The sequence below is a fragment of the Rhamphochromis longiceps genome, linkage group LG15 (assembly GCF_057381845.1).
Source record: "Rhamphochromis longiceps isolate RC_006_pf linkage group LG15, R_longiceps_female_GT1.1, whole genome shotgun sequence".
NCBI lineage: Eukaryota > Metazoa > Chordata > Actinopteri > Cichliformes > Cichlidae > Rhamphochromis > Rhamphochromis longiceps.
In genome coordinates this window covers 8,696,701-8,710,979 of record NC_140571.1, presented here as the reverse complement: position 1 = coordinate 8,710,979, position 14,279 = coordinate 8,696,701, and the positions used below count along the sequence as shown (strand labels likewise).

Genomic DNA, 14,279 nt, shown 5'->3' with positions numbered 1-14,279 from the left:
GCGATAGCGGCAAGACAAGATGGATGTTTTTCTCTGTTCTCTCTTTATTTCTGTGTTTTTGTGTTCTTTAGTGTGCGTGTCTGTGCGTGTGTGCGCGTGCATTTTATGTATGAGTGACATATACTCCGCTGGGGTCCGCCTGTAATCCAACCTGAAGTGAGGCTAACAGAGCAGCACAAAAAGTCGGGGGGGAAAAAAAAAAAACAACATACTTCGTGGGCTCTGTCCCACTTTGCGCTATTATTACTGTCGAGGCTGGCAGGTCAGAGAGAGGGAGGGAGAGAGAACGCTGCTTCATGGAGGAGGAGAAGAAGATGAAATTACACCTGTTCTGGTGGCTGACTAACGACTTTGAAATGCGAGTGGCCCTCGCTCGCCGCCAAAATCATTTTCCCAACAATACGGCCTGATCTTTAAACAAGCAGAACTGGGACGCTGCGCTGACGTGACGCAGAGATGGCCCGCTGTCCTGGGACGCTCACAAACCCTCGGGCTCAAGTGTGGTGTGTGTGTGTGTGCGTTTGTGTGTCTGTGTCAGTGTGTGACTGAAATGTAAAAGATAAAGATAAAAATTACCTCCTTTTTCAATTTAATGAGTGATTTGAATTGCGTTACACACTTCGGCTCACAAAATTCACACACATGATTGTTAAATTGACATCTATGCCCAACATTGTTTCTCCTGAAGTCTCATTCACTCTGACTGGTGCCATATGGTTACTGTACGCTCACTGAAACACAGCTGCTGTGTATTAGCCTGGACACACACACACACACAATGTATGTCTCTAATGCACCCATTCCTCACACTTGTGTGGCCGATACAAGGTATACTTACTCGCTCAGCCACACACACTTACATACAGTAGCCTTTAACTCACCATCTGTTCGCTGAGGTCCTGTGAGGCCTCCATGGCTCCTCTGGCTTTGATCTGCCACACACTTGAAAGCCAAAAAAGAAAATAGGGAAATAAAATAGATGTCAGAAGCCTAAAAGTGACGCTTTGTTTACTTAAAAGTAAACAAGATCATCTGATAGACTGAGATGTTTTCCACCAAAATCCCAGCAAAAACAAACCACTCTTCTGGGAGTTTCATGGCTTATATCGTGAATGAAATCGCGCACGGTTCAGCATTTAAGTTACTTTGTACGTGTGTGTGCATCTGTCGGTTAGCCCTTCAGTCACTGCGTTTATGTGTGAGCAACAGGAGAGCGAAGGAGGGAAGCGACAGCGTTAACTTCAGCATATCATCTTCAGCCGAGGGTGAAGTGGAGAGATAATTGCAGAAGTAAATATCAACAATGAAAATGGAGAAGTGTAAGTGATAGGGCCGCTTGGCTGCCTCTGGACCACAGACACAGTGGCTGGCTAGCGCACGAAGATAGTGAGTGACCCTATTAATACTAGACAGGAGACAGGTTGGCGGAGGAGTTCGGAGAAGCCTGAGGTGATTGTCTACAAGTTAAGCGAAGATGAGGCGTTGCGATCAGCCAGATGAGGACAGAAGCTACAATGCGTCCTCGTCTTGTTGTCGCTACTGTCATGCACGGAGTGACGCGGCAACAAAGGACTGCAAAAAAACAAAACAAAACAATGGAAAAAGGTGCCATTATCCCAACAGGGTGACACTGAATGGCTCCTTTCTGGTATGTTGCGCAAAAGGCGTCAGAAAAAAGAATAAGCTGCAAAAACACACACACACAACCTGCAAACACAAAGGTCCTCCCCGTCATTAGATCTGTTGTTCCCAGCAATGTGGTAAAGAGTGCCACTAACTGTACCTATCTCAAGTTCTCCATCAAAATACACTTTTTATTTTACTGTAACACTTTTTGACTGTAATCATGAATACTACAATGTGCATACAAGTGTGTTGCTCTTTCTAAAAGACAGATACAAGGGATTTGTTTACTTTTACCACAAAGACTGATCAGGGTCTAAAATGTTTTTCCCAAAATATGGACAGGTATGAGCACAAAATTGGGGCACTCCAAGTTGTTCTTCAGTCTGCGCAGTGTTTTGTTGCCGAGTGTGTTTGCATGTGTGTGCACTGTGGAGTTTTCTGGCTCGATCCTTTAAACTAACTGGCATCCTTTTAATTTTTCATAGCGCTCAGCTCCTCCTAGCCTGAAACCGAAGACAATAATGCGTCTCTCAGGTGAATTGATTTGTGCCCAAGCCTCCCTGCTTCCCTCAACCCCCACCCTCTCTCTCCCTCCCGCCCTCTCTCTCTCACCTTTGTGGAGGACATAATCAGCCTTCTATTCGAGCTGGCTGGGTTTCACCCTTCCCTTCATGATTTATTCTTCTTTAGCGGAAACGTGATGGGCAGTAAACCCACAAAGAGCAAAGTTTACTTCATGCTTGTAATGGAGCATTTGTCTTAGTTTTCCTTAGTTGTTGTTTTTTTTTATATTAAAGTATAGCACAAATAAGCCACAAGGAGTTTTGCTGATTAAAAGGGGATCTTTTTTTTTTTTTTAATGTCAGAACTAATTCTTATTAAATGATGCTGTCTATCTGCCCCAGCTGCCCTGCACGGCCCTAAAACCCACCCAGCAGTTACCTGACACTAAACAGGGAATCAATAGTGCCTGCCATTTCCTTCGGCGTCCCAGAAGAGAGAATTATATTTCTCACTATGGCTATTGACAGCGACATAAGAAACACATATGGGACGGCAGAGGGTTAGAAAGTGGACCAAATAGCTACACCGCGGTAATTTCACGCTATAAAAGCCGAAGGAAGGAGAATGTTGAACAAACCGCAGACTGCTGCTGGTCGGAGTGGCTGCAGGGAAAAATCATATGTTAAATTTGAGTTTAACCTCGCTGTCTTAGCAATCGCTTATATGCAGCTATCGATCTTTAAATGACACGAGCAGTTTCCAAGATTACCAGTTAAGGATTAGTCTGTGCAAAATTTAAACTGTTTACACCCCCCCTCCCCCCCCCCCAAAAAAACCCCCTAAGGCCTCTGACGTTTAAATGGTCAATATTTACATTTGCTTTTAACCTAAAAAGTTAAAATAAACAAATAAATAAAAATACAATATTTTATTCTGATATGAAGACTCAAATCTTCATATCAGAATAAAATATTTTATGCTAGGCAGGTTTAGGCCTAACGCAACATTTCTATAAACAATGCGATATGCATATACGAGTTCATTTTTTTAAGTACAAAAAAAGATTTGGAAAATGTAAGAGTGCGATGCTGTTCTTTATTCTGGTCATTTTAAAAGGGATAAAACAGTGTGTTTTGCAGCCCTCCCCGTTTCGGGTCAGGGTTAAACAACATAAAACAGTTTCCAGATAATGAAACGGATACTCTTAGAGTTCTCCCACTAGAGGAAAAATAAAATGAATAAATAGAAACAAATGTGACGTGTTAAATACAGTTTATATACGGGATTATTTAATGCCTTAAGGTGGCCTCTAATTAACCGATATTACAAAGAACCAAAAAAAACATTTAAACAAAAAAATGTAAATATACTAGCAAACGCCAACACCCACTAAAAATCCCCTTTGGCTGCATTAAAATATTTAATCCTAAATATTTCACATTTCTGGTGGGATTATCATCCTTAGACCGAGCCGTAATGTAAAATGAGATAGAAGGCCAGTGCAGGAGTTTACAATTTTCCAAAAATTCTCCACACTCTAAATCTTGCGCATTAATGCGCGTTGTTTAAGTATGAGCCCTTAGTGTGAAATCTAATCAGTATGGATTACGGCGCAGTAGGCCCCTATCAGATTTTGAGTCGGCGTGTAACTTGTCATGTTGTTAGAGGCAGGCCAATAGCCGGGGGCCATTCAAGCCCTGAGAGCCCGGCAGTGGTATAAGATTCCCATTTCCTACATATCAAATATAAACACAAACTCCACGTGGGATGAGAGCCGAGATGGAGAGAAAAAGCCATGGACACGCGGAGGGATGAAGACTGAGAACTGAGGGGACACCAAGGGGACTAAACTCCTTCACGTGTCCACAAACTGAGAGGGGAAAAAAGGATGGACCGCACTGACCTGCAGTTAAAGACTGATGTGTGACCAATAACCACCAAAAAATAATCACTGTAATTTTATCATTCTTTTCTTTTTAATAAGAAAACCCTTTTGCACAACTATTCAGTTTTACGGGGAAGGATCTGACGTAATTGTCTGTTCATTTATTGCCATGTTTCAGCAAAAAATTACAGCAACCACTAAATCTTTATTATTATTATTTTTTGTCCACTTGTTTAATATCAGGTAATCTATCGGTGTGCCGTGATTCCGGGGCTGGGATGAAGTCGGAGAACACACACTTAACACATCAGCGTTATTAACAGGCATGCACTGGCCTTACAACAACAATAACGTAAGGTAAAGACTTATATTAATAATAATATTATAGAAAACTGGACAGAGTCTATCACTCTTTGATGGAGGATAATTCATTTTAATGTTACTGATACATTTTACTGAATTGTTGTTGTTTTTCTTTCATATAAATGTTTTTAAATCGGAATTAATCAAACTCAACAAAACTATGACAGTTTTCTCGCTTCTGCCACCTGACCTACAATTTAAGTGTCTAATAATAAAGCCACAGCCGTCTGGGGAAAATACAAACTAGTTTAAACATACCTGTGTTAAACCTATTGTCGTCCCAGCGAGAAATCAGCTCCCAGATTCTCTTCACTTCTTGCGAGCGCTCATAATCAAGTACTGCGTGATCGCCACACAGCTCTCCCTGCCGTCTGCAGGCTGTCACTGACCGGGATCAAAACACTCAGCTACTGCTTGCCATTATCAGCAAGAGTCCAAAAACAAGCCGATGAGTTATTCAGAGTCCTTAAAACAATTTTACAAACTCAAACACGAGTCCCGAGGCTCGCTTTCGGTGACCGGAACGCTCGCCCCCGCGGGAAACAACATTATTTTCAGTCCGCGTCCAAGTTTGAGCACCAGGCAGTTCAGAGGTATGGGACATTATTGAAGATTGCTCCTGCGCATGCGTCCAGCTGCCATGCGGATACTACCGGGCAAGAGTCCAAAGAAGTAATGGGGTTCAGAGTGGGGTGGGGTGGAGGGGACCAAAATGATTTCTTATTAATAGTTTGGCCCAAATGATGTGCTCACAGTTTTATATATCCCACAGGAGCAAAAACATCTAGCTATCAATCTATCTATCTGGTCTCCAATTAGTCCATTAATCCAGTATTATAAAGGATTCAGAAAAAAAATTGTATAGCAAAAGTATATATAGACTTTTTACTGTATTTTTATATTCAAAAACAACATCCATAGAAAGCCAGCTTTTTAAAAATACACAGTACATATGTAAACATGAAAGGCAAAAATGCAAACTTATGCAAACACGTCAAAGGAAAATGTGGTGGTTAATCTGTATACAGTTACAGGCAGGGGATCAGACAGAGGACAACGATGCCAGAAAACACGCTGGAGATGCAACGAAAAAACAAACAGAAAACAGCATGAGAGTAAAGTCAGACAGGACTGTTTTGGAGACGCCCCAGAAAGATGACAGGCTTGGCCATGGGGTCTGTTTATTTGAAATATTGTTTGTTATGGCTTATAGATTCTCCGACTGTTGGGCCCCGCTGGCTTCGGATCAGCGCTCTTTTACCATGCTGTCATTTATTTAAGATCGTGATGTCAGCGACCACTCTGACTGATCGCTGATTGTTGCTTTAGAGATCCTGTTAATGTTCACACACGCATGCCCACACACACACACACACACACACACACACACACACACACACACACACACACACACACACACACACACACACACACACAGATACAAGAAAGTGAAAAATGCTTTCCACTACTTTCTTTTACTATCCCTCGCATACACACACTCACAAACACACAATTTTTGTTTATGTGCAAAGTTTTCTTGGTAATATTATGTAAGATGAAAAGAGCCAAAGTTTCTGTGGTTTCAAATGCTTTGCACAAACACTAAAAAACAAAAAAAAATTTCCTTGTTGGACTGGCTGGCAGTTTAACTGGCAATCCCAGAGACAAAAAGTCAAAGTCGCCCTAAAGAAAAGGCAGGAAAGTGGGAGCAGCCCTTTACCAAAACTATACCTTCTAATGGAAGTAAATATCTTTCTTTGTGTTTGTGGGTAAGAAAGGAAAGACGTATCTCACATTAAGTTTCATAGCCGCTTTCACAATGTTTATTTTTTACAGTGATCACCAAATGACAGGGCACAGAAATGAGGTCTGTCATCTTCCAAAGTCACACTACTGCACAATTTAACTTTTTCATCATTTATCACGTGGAATTGGACAGGATAAGTAGTGCAAAGTCATTTGATGCCATTTGTAGCTGGCATGACATCGCATGATGACTGATATGTGTGTTTTGGCACCGCATTGGGTGGGTCAAATTCAAACCCTTGGCATGGCTTGTGTACAGGAACTTGCATGGCAAATGGTACCCTGATGGCAGAAGAAAGAGAAAGCTGTAGTTGCATTTTCTCTCAAATACACAGCAATTAGAAAAAAATGCTTTATAAAATAGACTTAGAGTGTTATCTTGAAAGGAGGTGAAGCACAGTGCTCTGTGACTAGTACCCCCACTCTCTTTTAATATAAACACTTGGAAATATCAGTCTCATTTTCTTATTTGTCACCTAGTTTAAACTATGTAAACAGCCAACTTGTTGTTGTGCACGTGTCAGTCTGTTTTACCTGTGCTACCCCCTCGCCCCCTCTAACACCCCACCTCTGAAGAAAGTCTATGAATAGCACAGTTTAGCTGAATCCTTGTTTGACTCCTTTAATAAGGCCTAGCCTGTTGTGCCTTCCTGCTTCTCAGTCCAGCAGCAGAACCCGGGCCTGGACCCCGCCGCTAAGTGATTGACACATTCTGGCAGAATGAATTAAAACCTCGTGCTGTGACACATCCCAGAATAGCAAGAAGCTGTTGCTGAACTGCAGTCTCTAGTGCCGCATGTCAGCAAGCTTAAAAAACTTGGCAGAACATTCTGCACAAAGGAAGCATGTACAGGTGTTTGTGTGTTCCTCTTGGTGTGTGTGAGACTGCCTGTGCGTATGAGCCGACATGCGCTGACGTACGGTATGTTAATGCTTCAGCTACATCAGCAGTCTAAAGAGTTAATCCAACAGGCGGCCTAAAGCAGAGCCGCAGTGCCGATATTTGTCATGTTTTACACGATTTTGTGAAGCCCGATTGACGCTTTTTCAATTAAACTGAGACCACTTTGGAATTTGAAGGCAGTGGCAGATGGATCTATTTTTTTGGCCAGCTGTTCTCTGGAGGGTGACGCTGGGGTGGGGTGCGGGGGGGCTAAGCCCCAAGATGTTTCGTGGCGTAGGACTGTGAGTCTGTGTGCCAAGTCACAGAGCTCCCGGTTCTTGCCAAGCAGGGGGTGGGTTGAGAGAAAATGCCATTTAGCTGGCTGGTATTTATAGATATGTGAGGAACTTGTGCTCAGTCCTGGCCGAGGTGCTGACGACGTAAAACGAGAGGACGATTCCAGAAGTCGAGTGTCAGGGCACACAGATAAAAATACCCAGTGAAAGATGGGTCCGGTCATTAGTGGTGCAGTGTGGCATGTGACATGGCAGCATTTCAGAGGTGATTTATGGTTATTACTACAGCTAACCTATACCTCTCCCTTTCCTGCCCCCACCCTACATCTCAAATTGGTTTGCAAAATGGAATGGCAAATGGAGTTTATTTCAGGGGCCGAGTGCCCAGAAAAAAACAGAAGAAGTGTGGAGCAATTTAGACTTTGGCAAGGTGCCACGGCTCGGTGTAAGATTTTACCACAATACTGGGAAAACATGATGATAAATTACACTTCTAACAGCTATTTAAGGTGGAAACGCAGAAGGCAAAAGCTACTTTCATGTTACCACCAACCCCGTGTTACTGCAAGAGCTGATAAAGAGCATATGAAAAGTTTTCCTGCGTCAATCATATCATACTGGACAAAAATGATGTGGGCTGATGATAGGTTGTGGGGGTAATGATCTCACTTCAGGTCACTGCCTTCTGTAATTGCCCGGAGCAAGCTGCCACAGGGAAGAACAAAGGAAACATTTCACACGTCGTAAATTCATGTAATGCCCTGCTGCAGAGCTGCTCCTCTGGTTACATTGCTCCTCAAAATTTATTTTTGTTTTGTTTTAACTTAGTTAATCATTAAAAAAATAACAGTTTGCATTCAGACAGTGAAAGTTTCTGACACATTTATCTTAAGAATATTTACAGTTATTAAACTCACCTTCTTAATGTGAGTCAAGTCTTTTCTCCCGTCTTTCTCTGCTCTTTCCCCCCCTCCTCCCCAACTGGTCATTGCACATGTTGTTCCTCCCTGGTCTTGTTTTATCTGATGTTTCTTCCTCTTAAAAAGGAGTTTTTCTTTCCCACTGTCGCCAAGTGTTTATTCATTTTTGGTCATCTAAAAAGTTTTCTCTTTATTTTCGTTGAGTCTCTACCCTGCAATAATAAAGCACCTTGAGGTGAGTTTTATTGTGCACTGAACAGAAGAAGAAGACATATCCAGGGAGAACAGTTGCACTTGAAAGAAATGTAGTGTGTGATTTGCATGGCCAGGCAGGAGGGGATGGACATGAGGTCTTTGCTCTCCTCTGACCCACCAGAACGGTGCCCTAGCTGGGTTACAGACTTCCTGATTTACTAATAAGGCACTGATAAGGCCTTACTAATAAGGCCCTCTCCCGCTTAACAAAACACACACTTCAGCAGTGTAGCCCATCACAAGAGAACTTGTGAGTAGGGTTTACAGAGGCGAGGAATGATTTGCATGTTAATGGATTTGCGGATTCTAAATGAGGTCAGTTTACAGTTACACCTTTTTGCATGCATGAAGGTCTAACGTCTAATTATGTCATTTTAATGAGCTGAGATGAGCTTTAGAGGTCTAAAAAAAATGCTATGAGATTTTGTAATATATATAATGTATCAAAAATGTTCTCCAAAGTCTCCAAACACATTTCAAATATCATACAACACTTTTCTCCAACACTTGGTGTCTCACTGAACTACTTCCCAGTATTTAGTCTTTTGTCCCTGGAGGCAGATGATGGAGCATATGCCTTACTCGCTGAGATGGAGATCAAGTGTGTGTTAGAGCAGCTGAGAAGCAAGATGGAAAGAGCAGGAAAGTGTGTGATTTCGTCCTACATTCAGAGGCTCGAGAGGCTACTCTCATGTGTGAAAGCACAGTGCAGTGTCTGTGTTTCACTTAGAAGCATGTGGTTTGTGTGTATGTGTGTGTATTGGGTAGGGGTATCAGGCCAACAAAATTAGTTTACCATCAGCTGTGCTCTCGTTCAGTCCCGGCCACCATCCAGTATTTCTTCCAACTCTCTCCATCTAATTGTGGCTCTGGACGGCTTTACAGCACCACCCTTGGGATGCTACTGTGGCCAGATCCAGAACACTAGGTTTTATGTAGATTGAATGTTTTATGGTTATGGACATAATATTTAAGTATAGAAACAGTCGCACCACAGCACCCTGCTCTAATAATTACGCCAGCCTGTAGGTAAGTGGGAAAAGCTGCGTAACTGACCTCACACTGCGTAGTGTGAGAGATGTAGATAACCCAACAGTTGAATCAAATCAATGCCATGTCTCAAGTTGGTTACATTAAGCGGGAGGGGACAGACAGACTCCACTTTTTTTTTTTTTTTTAAAGTAGAGCGGGGAGAGCGGGAACTGTAGTAGCCACATGGTGGTGAGTGCTGTCATGTTAAAACAGTTAGCCTTTGATAGCTGCTGCAGTGGTCAGAGGACAAATCATTAGAAATTTTCACTGTCTAGAATCTGATGGATGTAGCTTATGTGTGTGCCTTCATGCAAATGCATGGCCATGAGAAAAACGATTGGTGGGGGGAAGAGAATGGAAGAAAATGATTGGTGGTGTGCTTTTGCTTGTAACAGTGACTTGATGTAAGTTAATCATCAATTTGGAAAATATGTGATCTCAGATTCTACGTAGCCATACATGACTTTTACCCAGTATGTATCTGCTTCAGAATTTCTAATGTTAAATCACTTCAGTTTTTATATATGTACCACCAAACTGGATCAAGAATCACCTCAAGGCACTTTACATGGCACATGACTTACAATATGAAATAAGTATAAATAAAACGTGTGATTTTATCATGGTGGAAGCAAGACAGCGGTGAAAGATACATGTTTTTGTTTACATCTTTTGGTGGAATCGGGTTACCTGCTCTTCAGTTGTTTTAGCTGTTTGGTGGTTGTTGAAATGTTTTAGCCTGGTACCGGGGGCATTAGGGTTCAACAGGTTTTAACTAATTATTGCTTAATTATTTTGTGTAGTATGAATGGAGGTTTTTATCAGTATGAAAAGCTGCAAAACAATTAAAAGTCCAAAAAGTCCTTGTGCTTGTTTGTGGTGAGCAGCAGATCAAACAAGTTAAGAATTAGAAACGGATTTAAGTGCCCATTCAGGCCTACAGGTTTTCTCTTAGCCATTGACTAAGCGAAAACCTGTAGTGATCCCGTACGTGTCAGGATTATCGGAGCAGTTGAGATGCATTTTTTCTAAACACCGGGTCTCTGTGGCTTTCAAACCCCAAAACACGCTGCACCAAAAATTGGTCCACCCCAAGGATCGCGTCCCCTGACACAAACAGACTAACATAGCGTACGCTGTTAAGTGCCAGGAGGATTGCCAGGATTTATACACTGGAGAAACCAAACAACCTCTGGCGAAGCAGATGGCACAACACAGAAGAGCTACCTTGTCAAGCCAGGACTCTGCAGTCTATCTAAACCTACAGGCCAGTGGACACTCTTTCAATGATGAGGATGTACACATCCTGGACAGGGAGGAACGCTCGCAGAGTCAAGGAGGCCATTTACTTGAAAAGGGAAAGACCATCTTTGAATTGAGGAGGGGGCCTGAGGGTACATCTTTCACCATCTTATAATGCTGTGATCGCAGGCATTCCGCAACTCTCTGTGAATGGTACTCATGGCCATTGATCAGTGGTTGTTGATCAATGGTCATGAGAATTTGCATAATCATGATGAAGTAACTGACCTCCCAGCCCATTGTTCCTTCAGTGGGCCGGTTTCAGTCATTATGCAAATGTACTGTTTATAAGATTGGGGAAACCTGCAGTCAGCTGAGACTGAAGAAGTCATTTGGATGAGTGACGAAACGTTTCTCCCACAAAACGCTACATTCAGATGAACAGAATCAACTTTTGGAGAACACAGATCTCCTTCCTTCTTTTACATAATGGTATGAGCCAAGTCTTTCTTTGCATGTGATTGGCCACATGGTGTGCCCCTCAAAATAAAGTCCCATCCCTACCTGCATGGATTCTCAGCAGAGCCAATAACAATTGGGCCATTAACAATTGACATTATTAACTGCCATATGTGGCCTGCAGGCCGGAAGTCTGGCACCTTGTGCTTCCTTAGTTTTTTAAACAAAACTCAGGGGAGCGTTATTGTCAAGCCTTAAGTTTAGTCTCTCTAAACAACATAAGAAACACAACTGTGTCCCCATCAACGAAGCAGCAGAAGAGCACAGAGTAAGCAGTCCATGGATATTTGTTTTTAATTTGGTAGTTAACAAAAGTTAACAAATGTTTTGTAAATAATCTGAGTGAAATCTAACTAAGTGATCCCCCGTATACTATGTAATAATTATTCACTTTATTTGTAGACTAAAATCAAGATTGAGGTGATGCACTTAAAGAGCAAACTGGGGACGTTTGAAGCAGAAAAACTCAGATATGATAAAATGGCTAACCACATTAAGGTAAGTTACAGACATACAATGCTATTGAAGCTAAAGCAAACATTGTATCTTGTCTTCCATCAGAATTGTGTTTCTCCTCAGCTCCAGGCCCAGGATACAGAGAAGACCATCAAAGGAGAGTTTCAGAAGCTTTACCAGTTCCTGAGAGCAGAGGAAGCTGGGAGGATAGATGCAGTGAGGAAGGAGGCAGCACTCAAGAGTCAGACAATGAACCTGAAGATTGTAAACATGACTGCTGAGATCTCCTCACTTAGAGACAAAATCAAAACCTTAGAGGGGGAGATGAAAGCTGGAGACATGGCATTTATGATGGTATATGTGGTAATCAATACTTTTGATTTAAATTTTGCCATCTAACAAAATCTGAAGTACAGATTTTAAAAATAATTTCTTTCCTCTTTATTTGATAGAACATCGAATCCACTATGGAGCGGTAAGTACAAGAAACTGCTGGTTAATGATGTATTCAAGTTTGAAAATCCGTCCATCATAACCACTCACTTCTCTTTGAGTGACTACATGTGAACAAAAAGGCAAAATAAATAAATAAATCAAATAAAAATCAACGGCGGTGCATTTGATTTGTTTTGTTTGGCCATTCTTTCAGATCTCAGTGCACACTCTCAGATCCAGTCACTCCATCAGGAGCTCTGATCGATGAGGCCAAACACCTTGGGAAACTGCTCTTCTCAGTCTGGATAAAAATGAAGACTCTAATCCAATACAGTAAGCAAAATATTGTTGTTTCTGACTCCCCTTTTTGACCTTATATCTGAAGTACCTGGGACTTTTGCAAGTACCTGTTGAATGTTTTCATTAAGTAAAAGAACAGGGTGTTGTACTAAAACCTTTTATTTCTATTTCTTTACCTAATAGCTCCTGTAGTTATGGATCCCAACACTTGCTCCCAGGGAATGACTGTATCAGAACATTTGACAAGTCTAACATCATGTGATTCTACATTATTTCCTGAAAACCCTGAAAGGCTGGATGGTTCAGATATTCTTGGATATGAAGGCTTTAGTTCTGGAAAGCACAGCTGGGATGTAGAGGTAGATGGTTACTGGACTGTTGGTGTGGCTGCTCGAACCAGTGTTTCTTATTCTAAAAAGATCTGGGGCATCTATGTGTGTATTTGCGCTAACATTCTGTTTGAACTTACACCAGAAGACATTGACAAACAGGTAATGGAAGATTCATTTCCTCAGAAGGTCAGAGTGAACTTAGATTATGACAAAGGAATACTATCATTTTTTGACCTTGGCTGGAAAGTGCCCGTACGTACCATCAGATACACTTTTACCGAAAAACTCTTTCCATACTTTCGCGGTAAGACAAAAATTCTTCCACCTGAATTGTCAGTAGGGATAACACAAGTAAAATAGACATTCTGCAAAACTACAAAGTCCTCATAAAATAAGGACTCATTTGAAACTCTCTTTTTTGTAATGTTGTGGATATTTACAATGTAACCAAAATTTTCAGTGATTGAATGTAATAGATATACAGTATTTCCACAATGCCCCATATTGTGGCTAATATCGGTCTACATGTATACAGAGTACATGAATGAATGGTTATGAGGTAATACCACATGACAATAGTGTACGACAATCTCGCTCTCTTTTTCAGTCTTTTCACCACTAAAACACTCCCATGTATGAATCCACAGCCGTGCTGATACTGAATCTCGGTGGTATTACAGCTGGAATGCCTGCTATGTTTTTTCAACTAATGAAAGAATGAAGAAAAACAAACAGAGGGGCCAAATTAAAAGAGAAAAGGGATCGAGAGAAGAAAACACTGAGGGAGAAAAGGGAAGAATGGAAGAACGGGGCATACGGCTTCATTTAGTCTGGACTCCTCTGCATGTTTTACACGAGTGTGAGTCTGCTTTTGTCAGAGCTAATGAAGGTTCGAGATGGAGAATGACTGACAAGCCTGCTTAACTGTGGTTGTGAGGGAATTATGTTTGAATTACTTTAATTTGAGAAACGTGTATTTTTCAGATTTATATGAAGGGAATTTTGCTTTTGCTATTTTGAAAGTTGTTTTAATCATCAGTATATTGTTCATATTTACTGAGTTAAAATTGATTTGTAAATGTACAAACCTTACTGCAAACTCAATTGTGTCAAATTTCAATTTCTGGAATAAAAATGTGTTTCCTCTATGGTTTGTTGTTGTTGTTGTTGTTGTTGTTGTTTACTCACACTGTTTTCCCTACACAGTCAATTTCTTTAAAAGTGTAGCAACTGTTTTTCTCTCTCAAAATCCCCTTTAAATAATCAATCATTTGATATTTGAACAGAGAACTGAGCCACTGAGCAGAATATGTCAAATGTTATTTTAAATGAATTTCTCTTTAAATCAAATCTGAGAACTTTCAAAGCTCAAGCCGTTGTTTTTGTAAGTTCGTGGACATTAGTGTTGTCCCAAAACATTACAGA

At 41.3% G+C, this 14,279-nt stretch overlaps 2 protein-coding genes across 6 annotated transcripts in view; one reads left to right on the top strand and one right to left on the bottom strand.

Moving 5' to 3' along the window:
* The window catches only part of eya4 (EYA transcriptional coactivator and phosphatase 4), a 54,050-nt gene extending 49,064 nt beyond the window's left edge, over positions 1-4,986 (bottom strand). For 3 of the 5 annotated variants that reach the window (XM_085383169.1, XM_085383168.1, XM_085383170.1), the window contains exons 1-2: positions 4,637-4,985; positions 882-942 (exon numbers count right to left, since the gene is read on the bottom strand). In XM_085383169.1, coding sequence (XP_085239295.1) covers positions 882-914 — 33 coding nt within the window. In that variant the 5' untranslated portion in view covers positions 915-942; positions 4,637-4,985. Of the gene's footprint in view, positions 1-881; positions 943-4,636 lie in introns of all 5 variants that reach the window. The other 2 variants (XR_014907712.1, XM_085383172.1) reach the window with 2 other exon arrangements.
* On the top strand, positions 3,911-13,844 carry LOC146652007 (E3 ubiquitin-protein ligase TRIM35-like). Its single transcript, XM_085383173.1, has 7 exons — positions 3,911-4,083; positions 4,259-4,372; positions 11,734-11,829; positions 11,911-12,141; positions 12,240-12,262; positions 12,437-12,555; positions 12,706-13,844. Exons 3-7 carry the CDS (start codon positions 11,755-11,757, stop codon positions 13,212-13,214), a joined length of 957 nt encoding a protein of 318 aa, XP_085239299.1. The 5' UTR covers positions 3,911-4,083; positions 4,259-4,372; positions 11,734-11,754; the 3' UTR covers positions 13,215-13,844.
* Positions 13,845-14,279: the final 435 nt, after the last annotated feature.

What these genes read in the sequence shown, in the direction of transcription:
- LOC146652007 (XM_085383173.1), top strand. Translation starts at nt 11,755, where the DNA reads ATGCACTTAAAGAGCAAACTGGGGACGTTTGAAGCAGAAAAACTCAGA. An exon ending in GAGACATGGCATTTATGATG is followed by an intron (nt 12,142 to 12,239) that starts GTATATGTGGTA and finishes TTTATTTGATAG; the next exon opens with AACATCGAATCCACTATGGA. An exon ending in ATCGAATCCACTATGGAGCG is followed by an intron (nt 12,263 to 12,436) that starts GTAAGTACAAGA and finishes CCATTCTTTCAG; the next exon opens with ATCTCAGTGCACACTCTCAG.